The sequence below is a fragment of the Oncorhynchus tshawytscha genome, linkage group LG03 (assembly GCF_018296145.1).
Source record: "Oncorhynchus tshawytscha isolate Ot180627B linkage group LG03, Otsh_v2.0, whole genome shotgun sequence".
Classification (NCBI taxonomy): domain Eukaryota; kingdom Metazoa; phylum Chordata; class Actinopteri; order Salmoniformes; family Salmonidae; genus Oncorhynchus; species Oncorhynchus tshawytscha.
The window spans coordinates 18,936,359-18,955,111 of NC_056431.1; the positions used below are offsets into that span (position 1 = coordinate 18,936,359).

The 18,753-nt window shown below is 42.1% G+C and overlaps 1 protein-coding gene across 1 annotated transcript; it reads left to right on the top strand.

The window, feature by feature from the left end:
• Nucleotides 1-1,354: 1,354 nt before the first annotated feature.
• On the top strand, nucleotides 1,355-17,624 carry LOC112229312 (semaphorin-7A-like). The gene is made up of 14 exons (XM_024395143.2): nucleotides 1,355-1,726; nucleotides 4,216-4,355; nucleotides 4,894-4,956; nucleotides 5,404-5,499; nucleotides 5,728-5,833; nucleotides 6,482-6,589; nucleotides 7,097-7,236; nucleotides 7,597-7,781; nucleotides 8,331-8,439; nucleotides 8,706-8,907; nucleotides 9,952-10,067; nucleotides 10,238-10,410; nucleotides 10,648-10,703; nucleotides 12,908-17,624. Exons 1-14 carry the CDS (start codon nucleotides 1,645-1,647, stop codon nucleotides 13,252-13,254), a joined length of 1,923 nt encoding a protein of 640 aa, XP_024250911.1. The 5' UTR covers nucleotides 1,355-1,644; the 3' UTR covers nucleotides 13,255-17,624.
• The last annotated feature ends 1,129 nt before the right edge of the window (nucleotides 17,625-18,753 follow it).

Here is an 18,753-nt window from a genome sequence, read left to right on the forward strand (position 1 = left end):
GCTAACCCGAGGCCTGGCCTGTCATATTATCTGTTTTAATGCAACTATTTCCTCTCATGGAATGGAATCCAAAGGTTTTACTGTAGCGTCATAAGCCAATGCTCCCTATGGGAAGCAAATCCAAGGGCATTATTTACTTACTTGTGCTGTCAGGTGCAATGTTCACTGATATTAAAGACTGCGAGGACAGAAAATCAATGTTTTTGTAGGTATAAATCTATTTAGGTTTACAACAGCCTGCCAGAGAAATATATACTCTCAAGTAGGTCTCATGGTTTACAGTACAGGTCTACAGTATTATTGCACCTCTACACAGATATGTCCACAAGAGAAAGAACTTGGTAGGTGTGTCTGTTTTAACATGGTTAACACATTTAATGAACCCACAGTGCGGTTTTTCTTTACCTATAATTGATTGAATTGGGGCCCTTGTGTCTGAATTCCAGGTGCTAAAATAATCATGATGCTTTATGTTCCCCTTATCTGGCCTGATGCTGGCCACTGAGTGGTGCTAAAGCCCCATGATTAAAGATTCTCAAGTCTCATCCATTACACTTACCAAACATATTTTAATTTGTATTAATTATACAAAGATGCTGGGTCAACGTTTCTATGGAAATCATTTTGTGGAACTCCTACTGATTGGATTTTATAAGAAGGGAAATAAATGTAGTTATAGGTGACAATGACTAATTCATCTAGGCGATGTGTAGAAGTATGGCATATGCTGCAGATACAGTAGCCTATATCTAAACAATAGATTCCAAATTGTCTCTGTATTATGTAACTATCGTATTTGACTAAAAGTGTCTAAATATCTATTACTCCGGAGTTGCTGTGAGTGCTCTTCGTTAGTGTCTCAGATGGTAGACACCGTGATAGACACTGACACTACCATTAAGATGAAACCATCCATTAAGCCATTTTTCCTGCCATGGGCATTGATGCATCTTCTGACATTCAAGTCAATTAACCCTCCTTGGATGCGCACACAGCAGAACTGCTTTGCTGATTCATCGCTTTCTGGGCGTACAAGTGACTATTGACAGGTATTGATTGGGCAACATTACAATAACCCATCTCTACCATTATTGGCTTATTGATGTGGACCTAAAACGTGTTAACACTACTGCCCGATTAAAACAAAATGGCTGTGTTTAGCAAAAAAACAAACATATTCAGGCTGGAACATGTTTTCCAGTTGCTCACGTTAGGTCTAAGAACATAAGAAAACATAGCCTGCACATTACAGGGGTATATTGTACATGTACGTGATTGAATAGGATTAGTCCTTCAACACACTGCTGCGAGCATAAAGAGCAACAGGTATCAAATTACGCGTTTATGGTGGATTTACTCTGAAAGTGACCATGGTGCGCTTCCATACATCACGAAAGCCTACATTTCTTTTTTCGCGCCCCATTCCTCACACCCACCGTTCTTTTTGTTTTTGAGGTGGAGCCTGATACCCCGATTCTTCAGTGGACTGTCGGCAAGACGGGTTGCATGATTGAGGCCAATAGTCAGTCGCATAGATCAATACATTATACCAATACGAAAGCTGATTGCCTATTGTGGAAATAATAAAGTGAGAACTCATTCTATTATTAAATCCTTGGAAATCGGGCACATTGAGGACGTGGAATGATGAATTATATCATATTGGCGACCGTTTTTTCCATGGTTTTCGCCGAAAAGTCACCTCGGCTGAAATTCATTGTAAAAGGTATGTGTTAATTTAGCTATTTGCGTTTAGGGTGGTCAGATACGCCCTGTCTGTGTATTAGGCTATATGCGAGGATCTTGTTTTTTCCTCCATGGAAATAGTTAGATTAACAATGAACACTAGACTGTAGTCTACTTGAAAATAAAAGTAGTGGATCACTTTTCTCATCGCGCGTTTATACATGCATGACGTCATGCATGATTCAAGGTAGACAATAATGTAAAATGTTCCTCAAAACAAGCTATACCGACAAAAATAGAAAGTGAGCCTTATGATACTAGGCTATATTAAATTGACAGAATGTTTGGCATTGTGCCAATGAGAATGGATCTCAGAGAAACGCAAATAATGTGATGAGAAAGAAAACACTTTGGACTTGGTATAATTGTATAATTTAAATAGCCGATTTGTCACATTATTTATGTGTCCCGGTTCTCAACTAAATGAAATGAAATCAGCAATTTGTATTAGATTACATGGAAGAAAGTAAACACTGTGTATTAGATTACATGGAAGAAAGTAAACACTGTGTATTAGATTACATGGAAGAAATGAAGCACTGTGTATTAGATTATATTAAGCTTCATGTGAGCTAATTTAGGCCCTTTGGCCTATTCCATTGTAATGAACAGAAGTGTTGTTTCGAACAGGTTTATGGCAGCGGGAACGGTAGAATTATTCAGAACCAATTGTGTTTTACAAGAAACTAGCTTAATTAAGATAGCCTATAATTACTATTTAGGTGTTCATTATTCGGGTAGACTTTTCCTATACAATACTGACCCACTCCTACGAAGACATCTAATCTTGAATTCAGAGCGCACCTCAGCATGCCAATGCAGAGGCTGTGTGTTAAAGGCCCAGTGCAGTCAAACGTGTTTTTCCTGTGTTTTACATATATTTCCACAATATGATGTTGGAATAATAGTGTGAAATTGTAAAAAGGTTTATAATGCCCCTTTAGTGTAAGACCTGTTTAAAAAAGGCCGCATTAAATTTCTGACTGTTTTGGTGGGATGGGATTTTAGCCTGCCTGGCTAATTCGGCTGCATTATACCTTTAAGTGTTTTGAAGGTTTTGTACGTTTTTTGCGTTTCGGTCACTGATAACTCATGTGTGAGGTTCAACCTAGGGCAGTGGGTAGACGTTTGTCAGTTGTCATGGAAACACAGTCCTGGTGCTGTTTACCAATCAGACAGCTGTTATTTGTGATCAATGTCCGGATATTTTTTCTGCTCTGCACCTCATTCCCTCTTCAAGACAGAATATAAGGCTAAATGATACGTGCTAATTGAAAAGAGTGTTCTGGAGCTCTGGGTGTAATATCATTAAGTTTACTCAAAGATACAATGTCAGTGAACGTATTACAAAACCACTACATTACAGTTAAAACCCATCCTTATGGTGAATACTTTGGTCGCGCTGCAGAACTGCAATGCAGGTGCACGAGCTGACGCGTTGATGGTACTGCGGTAGCTGAGGCTTGTTGAGGATAGAGCAGCAGCATTAGCTCCAGGACCTCATTAACACACACGAACACAAGCGCGCGTAAACACGCACACACACACACGCACACACATCCACACAGCCCAATGAACATTTATGGGAATTCCGCGCAGCAAACTAACAAATATATTTTCAAACTCACGCCCTCACACCTTGCCCAGTGGTCTAATATATTCACAATCAATCGAAACACGGCTATCAAGTTAAGATGCACCGACGCTATAGTCATTACAGGTGTAAAGGACTGTAATTCCTCTTGGCAGATCAGCATCCAAATACAGACAACAACTTGGCCTATTTGCTTGACATATCAATCAAACGTATGTTATACAATAGGCCTACCAACCCTATAAAGGGATGTCATATTAACGACATTCAGTCCTAGTGTACCCGATAGAGACAGAGACATGTCAAAACAGAAAGATAAAATCGATGAAGGCATTACGGTCTTCTCACCGTGGAGGTTTAAATGAGTGGTGACCGAAGCCTAGTTCAGCACCTTGGACAGCGCCATTTGCCGCTCTTTTTTGTCGGCCAATTGTGAAACTAGTGGTCTACTTTCCTGAACCGTCGAGAACGTCAGTCTGCCACTGAATTGGTAGACACAGTAGTGTCGGATTTGCATGTGCCTGTAGGAATAGGAGTCCCGAGGGTAAATTGTCCTTAACCATGGCAACCAATTCAATTTCAGTACAGACTCTTTCTCTCTCTCTGAACTGTACAGCTTCAGCCTCATATCATGTAAAACTAAAATGACTTGGGTCAAAAGGTAGACTACTGGATTTTTTTTTGACCATTACATGACCACACCACAGAGCTCAATTAATACATTCTGGTTAAATCAAATGAATGAACTGAAAATAATGGGCAATTACATGTTTAATTGACTCAACTTGAAACCCTCAATACACTGATATACTGGTATATCATATAAGGACATTGTAGCAACACCTTCTCCTAACCTACTTTGATATGGCCCACAGAGCCGGCCAGGTATCACTTCTCCAAACCGGAGAACTACATGTCAGTGTACCACCAGGAGGGCACCAACGTGCTGTACGTGGGGGGCCAGACAGTGATCTACGTGCTGACGTTCACTGACAGGGGGGTCCGCGACCTGCAGGTGAGTTGCTGGTAACCAACGAGATGAACAGAGATACTCGGTGGTGGTGACACAGTAACCCAGTGAAGGCACAGGAGACTGGCTTAAAGAGGAGGCAGCAGCTGTCGACCTAGTTCAACAGCCTCCGTCGCATGAGATGGGTCATGCATACATTTATAGAGCAGATCTCATCTCTGTCCAATCGGAAGGAAGTGATTATATAGTGTGGACTTATGAGGTCAACATACAATAAAGATAATACACTGAGCTAATAATGTCAACGTTGACTCGACGAACATGAGCAGAAGGTAGCCTATCATTTGTCTTTTGTGACTATTCTGATTGTCTGTGCCCTATAGTTACGCATAGTTGATCAAATATTAGAGACAGTAAAGTAATCCTCCCTTTGTTAGTTTATGGCACAGGACCAGACTTTTGTCATTCTCAATCAGCACTGAATTTGATTGCAGTTGTTTGCATATTTAAAAAGGCCTAATATTTGCATACGAGTTATGGATAAATTGTATGACATATTGGAATGTATCTTATATTATTACAGATCCCTGTGGTAACTGATGAAAGCGCAAAGGCAGCTTGCATCGCCAAATCAGACCCACCAAAGGTAGGTGGTCACCATCAACATCATCATTATCCTCATAATTAATCGTTGTCATCATTATCATCATCATTACAATGAGGTAAGTTTGTTGCTACTGTACGATTATGAATAAAACAGACACATAACATCAACGTGATATCATCCCCAGTAGAAACTGTCCCAAAGGTTAAAGGTTGGGACAGGGGAGCGGTACAATGCTGTATTTGGTATTCAGGCACAAACTCCATCTGGAAGTTTCTCTTGAGATAACAGTCCAGCTCCTGTACTTTCTGAATAAGTGATGCAATGCATATGAAGTTATGCAGACAATGCATTCCCTCAGTACTGCAGAGGTAATTCTTGCGCTATCTGCCAAATTAGGGAAAATGGATCAGTTCCAATATTCTCTCTCTCTTTCTCTCTCTCTCTCTCTCTCTCTCTCTCTCATCCCCCTCTCTCTCTCTGCTACAGTTGGAGTGCGACAATTTCATCACAGTCATCCAGAAAGTCAATGACACTTTTGTGGTATGCGGGACAAATGCAGGAACCCCCAAATGCTGGCTGCTGGTAAGATGACATGATGATGAATAGGATAGCTATTGTCTTCAACATGTGTTTAGTGTTCTCATAACGGTCACACTTTCATTTTACTTAACTCCTGTATCACTTTTATAAAAGTTGTTAATAGTGTTCAATAAAATACTTTAACTTGTATCTCTATTTGTACTGTATTCAAGGTGGTAAGAGCATTCAGGATATGGCTTGTAAGCCTGTGATGTCATTTCCTCTCCATAGGTAAATGACACTGTGTTGACTGACGCCCCCACCAATGGACAGATGGCACCAGCCTCTGACATCTCCCCTCCCTACCCCTCCCAGAGGTCCGTCAGTTTGTCTGCAGGTACGATGCGAGGACAGACAGACACTCCATCTAAACATCCATAGAAACTCTGCTATTGGCACAATACTAAACCCATCCCTCACCCCTATTTCTACATCCTTGTTAACTCCTCTCTGTGGATCTGAAAGGATAGGATAAGTATCAGCATTTTGGTGGAGAGCTCCATCCAGCCATTATATTCATAATTATACAGACCAATCAGATCCTCAACATTGGCTTTGATATGGAATAGGAGATCTGTTGAAAATGGTACCATAGTACTACAGATGGTTCACGACATGTAGCGAAGCTGTAACTCACTGTATTATCGAAATCATGGCAAGGTTACTTTGTATAGCAGGTTCTGTGATATCGCAGACCAGGCTGGACTGGAGTGATGAACCAATGAGCCATTTGCTAGAGTGGTGCAGCATTCTGATAATGTTCGGTTCTCATTGAACCATTAATGTCATGATTCCAAATGACCTCCCTTATTGCTATGGAGACAGTGCCCTAAGTGGGGTAATTGTAATACGGTTATGGGAGGATGTTGGTTGATGCAGTCAGCTGTCTTCTGTTGAATCTCTCCCTCTACCTTCTGTTTGTCTCTGTTTCCCTCTCTCCTCTTTATCTCTCTCTCTATCTTTACCACCCCCCTCTCGCTCTCAGATGGGAATCTATACTCTGCTCTGTCAGCAGTGGGGCGTCACCCTGGCTCTATCCGCCGTACCTACGGCACTCAGAAGCTTCTGAAGACTGAGACCAAGTGGCTGCAGAGTGAGTGGGATGAGAGCAACATGGGACTATATTGGTGTAGGAGAGCTGCATGAGGCACTGGAGTGGATGAGCATGGAAATTGCAACTCTATATTATCTTCTATCTTGTAACTGTAACACGCTGCATGCAGAAATGTAATCCCTATGAATTCTTCCATTTTAAAGATCATAAGTTAAATTCACAATTGTGATAAAACATTGTATGACTCCCTGTATGATGAACTGGAAGTCTTTATTAGTCTACAAAGCTTCCAAGCAAACCCTTTTATCACAATGTATTTTTTAAATACACCTTTATCTCTGTAGACACTAGATGGCCCTGCTAGAATGAAATGCATTAGGAGTTTGAAAAGGACCCAAATAGTTACAACCAGTGACTGAGTTGGCCTGGTGCTCACTGGCCTCAAATGTTTTATTGCCTGATTGAGTATTAGTGCTTATAGAATTGTGGCACCTATTTCAGTCCACTTCAAGCACTGGTAGAAGCCCTTTCTCTCTCCTGCTGCAGGCCCCCAGTTTGGTGGAGCAGCAGTAATACCAGCCTCTCAAAAACACAAGGAGGAGATCTACTTCTTCTTCAGTGAGATCAATAAGACGGCCATGGTGGATGAGGAGCCCTACAGGTCGCGCATCGGCCGAATCTGCATGGTAACCATAACAATATCACCGTATATCAGCTGTATTACTACGTTATTTCATATTAAAGCTGAGCTCCGCGAAAGTAGAAACAGTACCACTGGTCACCCCAGGCACATTAGTTATTGTTATTGTTGTTGTTTTTTAAACAGAGGAGATGATCATCCAGCCTCGTGGTAAAAAGAACAAGTATTACATACTCCAATGTTCTATCGCATGTGCAATGATGTCAGAGGGGGAAAAAACTGGGTTTGTTGTTTGAAGTAACATCTGTGTTGTTGTAATATCGTGAACGAACCTGGCAGTTTCACCGCTAAGGATTCCAGCTTTAATGTTATGGTGTACTGTTGTATACTGTGTGTCTGTCTCCAGGTGGACGAGGGGGGTATAAAAAACCTGCTGGCGGACTCGTGGACTACCTTCCTGAAGGCCAGGGTGATATGTGGTGCGGGTAGCACCACCCAGCAGTACAACAACATCAGACAGGCGTTTGTGCTGTCTGAAGTGGCCCAGGAGAAGAGGACCGGGGTCATGTACGGCCTGTTTGCCAACGCCTGGTGAGTAGACACCTTACACCTTCAACACCCTTCATCCCATATGGCTGCTTAAGACTGTGTCATGCTTAGAATGCAGGAGAGGAATGAGCTGCACAAACAACATAATCAGAGGAAAGCAGGATTATGCACAGCACATCCAAATGGGGCACAGGAGCTGGATAGACATGTACAGCAATGAAAATTTGGGAGCAGCAACAGGTTTCAGTGAGGAAAATACATGATTGTATTTGAAAGGGGGATACCTAGTCAGTTGTACAACTGAATGCATTCAACTGAATTGTATCTTCCGCATTTAACCCAACCCCTCTGAATCAGAAGTGGGCTCTGCTCTGTGGAGGCGGTCAATTACTTTTGAGCTTGAATGCTTTTGTTAGCATATTTGAGCAGCCTTAAATCTTTTAAGTCCATTTAGGGAGTCATAGTAATATGATTCTACTCCGCTATCAGTCAGTGATTGAGTTGCTAACAACATTCCGATTCACATTAAGTTTGAATAAAGTAAGTAGAAGGAAGGAAGGCTTTTAAGTGTTGTATTGTTTGGTTGACCAGGGACACAACAGTGATATGTGCTTACTCCATCGAGGACATTGATCAGGCCTTCGCCACGTCCAAACTGAAGGGCTACAGCAGTCCTCTGATTGGACATCGCCCTGGCACAGTAAGACACCCACTGAATCAGTTAAATTAACTTGATTTTAATTAATGTTTTGTAGTGCCAATCAAAGTCATTTTGCAAAGGCCAATTGCATAAGCTCATGCATGTGAGTCCTCAATTTTGGGGAAGTGGAAGACTTGTGTTTCTATTTTGGAACAGTTGCAGATGACAGACACTGGTTGTGAAATTATTGTGCAAGGCAAAGCCACAGCCAAAGTCTGTCTCCCTTCCTAATTACATCACTTTCATTACATCACTTCTTGTCCCAGTGTGCCTTCAAGAACTCCACGGCAGCCCACAACCCTAAGATCCTGGGGGTGATCAGGGACCACCCGGAGATCGAGGACGTGATTCGTCCGGTCGGGGGTGCTCCGCTGAACCTGCCCACCGACGATCACTTCACACACACTGTCGCTGCCATGGTGCTGGCAGTCAACGACGAGCACTATACTGTGCTGTACCTGGGAACAGGTGTGTGTGTGTGTGTGTGTTTTTGGCTGTCAAACTGTATCTCATGTACAGATGTTTGGCGTAACCTATTTAAAAGTGATCTTTTAGAAGACGTAGTCTCCTTGACAAAGTAAATAAAAAAGTTGTTTGCTCAACACAGGTATGAGTTGGGGCTTATTATAAGAGTGCATTTTTTTTGGCATGAATCTCAGATAAATTGACTGAATTTAAAAAAAAACTAATGGACTGATAAAGAAGTCAGTCGCTACCACAGGGAAAGTAGTGATAGAGCTGTGAACAGAGCCATGGGTCTCTGAGGTGGCCTAATAAGAAATTAGAGCAGTTAAGTCTTCTGTGGGAAGTAATAGCCTCTCAATGTGGGGAGGAGATAAGAGAGGACAAGCTGTAGGACAGGCCTGCTCCTCTCCGTAAGTCACCCACTGATGAATTGACCAGTAGAGGAAAAAGGCAGCATGTGCTATTATAAACCTGGGGCCATATACAATCAAAAATAGTCACTGGGTTTCCCGGGATACATAAAAAACAATAGGGCTCGACCATGGTGTCTCTCTCTCCTCTGATAATGTTCTCTCTCTCTTTCTGGTGATAGAACAGGGCTCGACCATGGTGTCTCTCTCTCCTCTGATAATGTTCTCTCTCTCTTTCTGGTGATAGAACAGGGCTCGACCATGGTGTCTCTCTCTCCTCTGATAATGTTCTCTCTCTCTTTCTGGTGATAGAACAGGGCTCGACCATGGTGTCTCTCTCTCCTCTGATAATGTTCTCTCTCTCTTTCTGGTGATAGAACAGGGCTCGACCATGGTGTCTCTCTCTCCTCTGATAATGTTCTCTCTCTCTTTCTGGTGATAGAACAGGGCTCGACCATGGTGTCTCTCTCTCCTCTGATAATGTTCTCTCTCTCTTTCTGGTGATAGAACAGGGCTCGACCATGGTGTCTCTCTCTCCTCTGATAATGTTCTCTCTCTCTTTCTGGTGATAGAACAGGGCTCGACCATGGTGTCTCTCTCTCCTCTGATAATGTTCTCTCTCTCTTTCTGGTGATAGAACAGGGGAAAGTGCTCAAGGTTCTGCACACTATCGAGGATGCCTTTATCATATCCCAGTACTCCCTCTTTCACAATGAGGGTCCTGTTCTAAGCATGGCCATCGACTCTAGGAAGGTACTGTGAGACCATCGCCGAACACTCCTTAGCAGCTAGCACTAATATCCGTAGATTAATTTGTTTACGATGTAGCTGCAGTCCAATCCTTTTAAACAATGCACTTCTAGTGATAGCCACTGTATGTCTCTTCCTGTCTCTCGTGTATTGCTCCCTGCCTTCTCCCCCAGGGCCACCTTTATGTGGGCACGGCAATGGAGGTCCAGCGCATACCATTGGCTGACTGCGGTCGCTATGGAGACAGTTGCCGGGAGTGCATTCTGTCTCGGGATCCCTATTGTGGTTGGGACGCAGCCAGGAGGAGGTGCACACCCATCCCAGCTGGATACAACATCAGCACTGGGTATGAGATGTGATGATGTCACTCCTGGAATACAATTCAGATACCTATGGAAAACATGCAGTGTATCAAAAAATGACAGTCAATACCAGCCATAACTTATCATTTCTCACAGAGTGTCAAGGTTCCAACTACTATTCTAGGTTTTATGATAATTGTTTAATTTACATAAAATGGTTGATCGTTCAAAATGGTACATGCTAATTTGACATTCCTTCAATAATTTGTTTCATACTGTAGGGCACTCACTCAGAGTCTGGACCACTCCAATGCCTCTATCTGTGGTGAAGCTGCTGGTGAGTGCCACTCCGCCTCCTCTCTGACTCTCTGTATCTTCATTAACTGAAATATGGGACTTTTTTCCAGAGCTTAACTCAGAAGATGATATCATATAATTGAGCGGAGGCTCAAACCCATTGGGTGGTTTAATATCAAAGTTTGCCCTCACTTCAAAGCCCAATAGCTTCAGCCATATTAACCTCTAATAATCCAAACAAATTCTCCCCGCTGATGGGATATGTACTGTCTTTGTTATCAAGCTCTTTTTTCCATTACTTCTCTTGGTCGCAGTCTCAGTGCAGCTGTCATGTATATCCGTTCACTGTTTCCTTTCTTCCACTCCTGGAACACTGAGATTTAATCCTAGGGAGTAGAGGATGAAAGGTGATGCAATATCATATATAAAGGTATTCTATTTTAATCTGTTATTTTAGCTGATATTTTCCAGAGAAAGTAAGTTTCAGGCCACAGAATAAAATAGAACACTATTTAATGCATCTCTGTGTCAGTTTGTACACGTTAGTCTGGTTTTAGGTTTACTGGGCTTTGAGTCACAATTGTCCTAGTAACTGAGAGCAAAGTTATCATTTACAACAACCTGTATATTTTTTCATAAATAAACTCAGCAAAAAAAGAAACGTCCTCTCACTGTCAACTGCGTTTATTTTCAGCAAACCTAAAGTGTAAATATTTGTATGAACATAAAAAGTTTCAACAACTGAGACATAAACTGAACAAGTTCCACAGACATGTGACTAACAGAAGTGGAATAATGTGTCCCTGAACAAAGGGGGGTCAAAATCTAAAGTAACAGTCAGTATCTGGTGTGGCTGCTGTGAGATGTTAACCCACTCTTCCACCAAGGCACCTGAAAGTTCCCTGACATTTCTAGGGGGAATGGCCCTAGCCCTCACCCTCCGATCCAACAGGTCCCAGACATGCTCAGTGAGATTGAGATCCGGACTCTTCGCTGGCCATGGCAGGACACTGACATTCCTGTCTTGCAGGAAATCACGCACAGAACGAGCAGTATGGATGGTGGCATTGTCATGCTGGAGGGTCATGTCAGGATGAGCCTGCAGGAAGGGTACCACATGAGGGAGGAGGATGTCTTCCCTGTAACGCACAGCGTTGAGGTTGCCTGCAATGACAACAAGCTCAGTCCAATGATGCTGTGACACACGGCCCCAGACCATGACGGACCCTCCACCTCCAAATCGATCCCGCTCCAGAGTACAGGCCTCGGTGTAACGCTCATTCCTTCAACGATAAACGCAAATCCAACCATCACCCCTGGTGAGACAAAACCACAACTTGTCAGTGAAGAGCACTTTTTGCCAGTCCTGTCTGGTCCAGCGACGGTGGGTTTGTGCCCATAGGCAATGTTGTTGCCGGTGATGTCAGGTGAGGACCTGCCTTATACAACAGGCCTACAAGCCTCAATCCAGCCTCTTTCAGCCTATTGCGGACAGTCTGAGCACTGATGGAGGGATTGTGCATTCCTGGTGTAACTCGGGCAGTTGTTGTTGCCATCCTGTACCTGTCCCGCAGGTGTGATGTTTGGATGTACCGATCCTGTGCAGGTGTTGTTACACGTGGGCTGCCACTGCGAGGACGATCAGCTGTCCGACCTGTCTACCTGTAGCGCTGTCTTAGGCGTCTCACAGTACAGACATTGTAATTTATTGCCCTGGCCACATCTGCAATCCTCATGCCTTGCAGCATGCCTAAGGCACGTTCACGCAGATGAGCAGGGACCCTGGGCATCTTTCTTTTGGTGTTTTTCAGTAGAAAGGCCTCTTTGGTGTCCTAAGTTTTCATAACTGTGACCTTAATTGCCGTCTGAACTACCGTCTGTAAGCTGTTAGTGTCTTAATGACCGTTCCACAGGTGCATGTTCATTAATTATTTATGGTTAATTGAACAAGCATAGGAAACAGTATTTAAACCCTTTACAACAGGGTCCTGAAAAAGGGATGTTTCTTTTTTGCTGAGTTGATGAGTGTGGCCTCACCCACACATTTCTCACATAATGAAGTAGTCCTACCAATCCTGTCCTGCCATTCCCATTTTGAACTCACCTATGATTGTTACCGTAGATACGTAAACAATCCATAGGTATGAAACCATAGGCTACTCTCTAGTCTAGGCAGCCCATAAGTAAGTATTTCATTTGGGTGAGATCAATGTTAACCAGGCTGTGCCCTCTGAACCCCCACAGCACTGAAGACCCATAGGACAAACCCCAAACAGGTGGTGATTGACTCGGACGGCCCCGTCAACCTCCCCTGCCCCGTGCACTCCTTTCACGCTACCTACCGCTGGGAGAAGGACAACTGTATCCAGCACTACCCCTGCTTCATCATTGGAGACTCCTGTGTGCTGGAACCCACCCCTGGCCTGCCCCTTAAGCAGGGGGTGTTCCGCTGCATGGCCACGGAGAATGGCTACAAGGTGGAGGTGGTCTCCTACAGGCTGGTGATCAACAGTGGGCCTCTGCCTGCCTCCCTGGCCTCCACCCTGGGGCCCTCCCTCCTTCTTGCTGCAGCCACCCTCTGGCTCCTGTAACCATTGCAAATGCTAAAGCTAACCCCTTAGCCTCTAAGGCCCTCTCTCTGACAGACAGGAGAGGAGGGGCCACCATACCCAGGTTAGGTTCGCAGAGCATTGATATTAATGGTCGGGTAATGCGATCAGTGTTGCCCGCAGAGACTGTTTTCAGAAAAAGTGTTTTTAAATTTATTTTCCGTTGTTCAGAAAATGCCTGAAAATAAACCAAGCCATTTATTTTTAAATAATATATGGGCCTACCATACTAACTAATACTGTACTGTTTAAACAAAAAAATACCTAAAACAAACTCAAAATACATAACATTTAAACTTAATTAATACATTAACATCAATAAGGGTTTTATGGAAAGACAAACTATATTACCATGTCTTATTCTTAATTTTAAATACAGATTCAAACCACAAGATATGCTTTGCGAACCTTGCCTGTCCACCCAAGAGATGACATCTCATGAGTTGTGTTAAATACAATACCAAGCCAATTTCTCTTTATGGTTTCTCAACTTATTTTGAAACTTGATTGTGCTACTTTGTGAATATTTGAAGCTTGAATACTGCTCTAACATCTAAACATCCTGTTGAATGTCATAAGTATAGGCTAGTATTTAGAAAATGTCTGGTATTGAGTTAAAAAAAAAAGCCTTAACAATTCTGGGACATACCCCCTAAGCACAATTTGCTGTGAAAGCATAACTGCTCAATTGTGTTGACTTGAATCTCTGAATGAGGTGGCCAAGTCTTACTTTGATGCTGGGAGGAAGTGTCATCATTTTGACAAGAAGTCATCTTTTTGACAGGAAGTAGGTAGAAGAGCGTGAGCTCGTCCTCGAACATCACTGTGTCTCGGCAAGTCCTCTGCAGTAAAAGGCAGTTTTTGCATAATTTTAATGGACAGTATCAGACATTCATATTATGCTACTTCATTTTCAATAAACGTAAGTTCAGTAAACATCATTCAGTGGCAGGTGAGGCCAAATTAGAATTGAGTAGATGACATGTAGAGTTAGTTGCATTTTGTAGTTTGCTAAATATGAGAAAAAGCTTGTGATTATATGAGTACCGTGTGTTAAGTATTTTATTGCTCCGCAAATGCTGATTTCCACCATTGCTGCCTATGAAAGTTATTCTTGACGGTTCAAGGTTTTATACTGTACGGAAGTCATGAGAGGACATATGAATAAAATAAAATAAACCCTTGTTATGTCGAGATAACAACTTATTTATCTCATGATCACGACATAACAAACATTTTGCCGAGGTCACAAGATTAACTCTACAAATAGGAGTAGACGCATTGATGATCGATTGACAGCATGGCTGAGGCGGTAGAGCCCACAGTGGATCAGCGCATATGTTTTGATCGATTGCTACACTAAGGGATGGTACATTTCATGCTAACATATCAGTCATTATCAGTTTATAAATGAGAATGTTAGCCAGCTAAATGTCCCTTACCTTGAACAAAGAGCTCGTGGGGCATCTAAGCCGTCATGGGGCGTTTGAGTCTTGAACGATGCCTGACAGGTTGGCCTGTCTCTGAGGCTGTATGCCACCCCCAAGACCACAGGCAATCGCATGCAAGCAACAATGCAGCTAACTTGGCTAGTCCTGTGAGTGCGCAAGCTATCTAGCTAGTTAGCTAGGTAGTCTTACTAGCTAGCTAGCTCATTATATATGCTGGTTGTTAGCTTGCATAACTGATATGTGTATAATTGTAAGGGGCACTTCATGTTTTATGGATAATATTACAATTTACAGAGTGGGTGAGCACAATTCCTGACAGGCTAATAAGATTACATTTTATCCTCAGACATTGATCAGATTCAATTGCAGTCTCAGAGGCTGATAAAATCAGGATTCCACCTTGTAGGTTGTTTCATAGGTAATGCTCCTTGCAGGCAGATTAGCAGTCAGTGCATTATGTATATGATCAAGACTGGGTGCGCTTTATCGATTCAGTAGCAGCCTCAGAGGCTGATACATCAGGATTCTGACTAGTAGGTTGTCTGCAAGGAGCCTTACATATGAAACAGCCTACAAGGCAGCACCCTGATTTATGAGCCTCTACGGCTTCTATTGAATCTGATCAGCTTGCCAGAAATAGAGCTCACTCACTTTGGATTATAGGCATCAGCCTATATAGTGCGGACAGCTAATCTGCCTGCAAAGAGATTTACCTATGAAATAACCTACAGGGCAGCATCCTGATTTATCAGCCTCTGAGGCTGAAATTTAATCTGATCAGCCTGTCAGAAATGCAGCTCACCCACTGCAAATGTAGATATTATTCACAATAAATTAATTGTCCCTTATAATTTATACACATATCAGTTATGCAAGCTAACCACCAGCATAGATAACAAGCTAGCTTGCTAGCTAGAAAGCTCACAAGGAGAGCCAAGTTAGCTGTGTTGTTTCTTGCATATGATTTAATATGGTCTTGGGGGTGGCGGACACCCTGGGAGACTGTGTCGCCTGTCAGGCATCGTTCCGTGCTTAATTAAATGCCCCACTTTGCAATCAACACAGCCACAGGGCTCCTTGATGAAGTGGTTATCGGGCATCTGAAGAAGAAATGAATGGGTGATAAGTTGTACTTTTATCTTGTGATCTCGACAAAACAACTTTTGTTATGAGATAAATATGTCTTGATCTCGACATAACGAGATAACTATTTTTTAAAATTCATATGTCCTCTCTGGATTTCCGTAATACTGTGGATGTACAATGATGTTACTCATTGACTGCTTTAACTAACCTATTCTCAATGGGAAAATCCAGTGCACAATACTCAAAGGGGTTATTTTCATACTTGTATCTGTATGCTGTAACAAAAGGCTTGACATAATTTGATAGGATCATTTTGTGAAGTAGAACACTTTGAGCAGCCACCATACTCTGGGGAGAAAGACTGAAATTGATTGACATTTCTGGAAGATATGGAACAAAATTCCTCTTTAAGCAATAGATGTTTTTTATTTTAGCACCTGACCTCACGTAACAATAGTGTATGCTTTATTGGAGGCAGAGAATGTTTGCTGGGAGGGAGTGGTTTACTCAAAGCAAATGTTGAATGTAACATATTAATATGAACATAGTTGCAACAAAATGCAAGTCTATTGTCCCCGTGTATTGATTGTTTTATCTCAGTGCTGAAGCACCACCTTATAACCACTACTGTGTTTTGAACTGTGCCACTGAGCTTTGTGGCGAATTTTGAAATGGCAAAAAAACACTGTTGCCTGAAAATATTGGTCGAAAACAGTCGACGTAATGCTGTTCTTAGAACAGTTTTAGCCATAGTTCTGCAGGTTCCATCTTTCTCTCTGGGGGGTGGCTGTAAGTTTGTTGTCTCGAGGTCTCGGAAGGATCTGCTTGCTGCATTGCACTGATGCGGGTTATTGACTGTGCCAAACATAAGCTGTGTTGAGCCGCCTCATCCGCCGCCTGCCGCTTCTCACTCACTTAGCACTTTGAGTAATTGGTTTCCCAAATCTCTTTCTCAAACTCACACACATTCTTATATATGTCACAAATACACACAGGCATGTAGGTGCGCGCACACACACACACACACACCTCTTGTTTACCAATCACCCACTTCAATCTCATTCTCTTTACTCCAGTATTTACTGTTGCTTATCTGTTTCATTGTATTTTGAGCATGAAGCTGGTGTGTCTCTGAAAACAGTGAACAGAAGCCACTCATACGCTAGCCAACACTAATTAGGCAACTGAACCTGTATCGCTCACTGCAGAGACATACAAGCTCTTTTACCAAGACAGATGGCCTAGTGTCAGTGGGTATTGTTAAAAACGGTCAATGAATCGTGGCTGTGCAGAGTTGATTGTATTTGGCCTTTCATGGATTTCCAAGGGGCAGCAGTGATATGGGAGTTTGTTTTCTCTGGAGCACTTTATTTAATGACCACCTTCCTAGCCGGGAGTCCCTGCTTTGACGTGGACATAAACAGTGGATATATCGCATGCGAGTGATTATCATTATCCTCGAAAGATTTAAACTGGTTTGTTGTGTTCAATTACCCGTTAGATAAATAATGCCAGCAGAGAAATAGAGTGAAGTGAATTGTATTGTCTTTAAATCCTTTCTCTGGTGCTTTGGACGGTGTTGATTGCATTCTGTGTCTTAGTACATTTGTATTGGGAATCAGCTTACCAAACTCGATTGAAGAGGAGATTGTATTGGTATCATGCTCGTTAATGCCTCACCATAACCATTTTTTTTTAAGGACAGATGTCTGTCTATATGAAGTGTTAATACATGTCCATGTAACAAATCTGTATCTCCATATGTTTCCCTTTACTGAACATGTACAGTGAAAACAAATAAAGTAATCAACTACAGTATTTGATTTTTTATTAACTTTTATTTTTTTCCAGGGTAGCCCAATTTTTTTTCACACACTGGAAGAAAATGGTCTTTCTTTCATTTGCTTGTGTGTCTGAAGAGAGAGCGAGAAGATGGGGAGAGGGAGGGATGTGGACAAGCATATCAAAAGAGGAGAGGGAGAGAGAGCGATACATATGTAACTGTATCATACATGGGGAATGAGCATGGCACCGCTTGCGGCACAGTGGAAAGTTGCATTACTTTAAATTGTAGCAGATTGTGTTAGATTCATGCTGGAGAACCACAAAATGGTTGAATTCTACATTGAGTAAATTATGTTAAATGTTGCACCATCTACTGGTGTAGAATTGTATGGCAGTTCAGTGTCAATGCAGCACACGTGATCTTCATAAGAGTAAAATAAAATAAAAACATCACTTAAACCGGTGAACCCTATTTATGCTGGTGATGAACCCTATTTATACTGGTGAATGCCTATTCAAGGACATACTCCATTGTCAGAGAAGTGATATTGCTTAACACAAAAGGGACTATTTATTTTTGCCAACTCACTGCCAGCTTATTTTCTGCCTATCACTTCCTGATTTTTCGCCCAAAGGAAACTTGGCGTGACATGGCGATGAATCACTTATGATTAATAACAAGATCTAACAAGACAGCTTGCATTTGTTATGGGTTGTCATTCACTTTTGAACAACCACCAATAAACTGAGGCAACCATAATGAAGAACATATTTATTTCCCCCTCTCTCTTTTCTATTAAAGTTTCTACCCATTTGCCATGAAGATGATTTCCTATTTGTAATGAAGAGAAACAACTAATCTTATTCAATAACAGACAGGCTTACTTCTCGACTGCCAGAGATCAAAATCAAAACCCCTGCTACATACAACCATACAGTATATTAATCATCCCTTTTATTAGGTTCTAGCTTTCCTCTGTGCAAAGACAACCACAATACAATTATATCTAATGACACGACTCACCAAAACAATTTAATTGTCAGAGAGGTTTTAACTATAAATGTTGAAGGTTCTGACCTAGCCATTTTGTCTTTATGTGTTAGAATACCCAGGGTGGAATAACAACAGAGACAAAGCTATTTCAATGTACTATTGCAC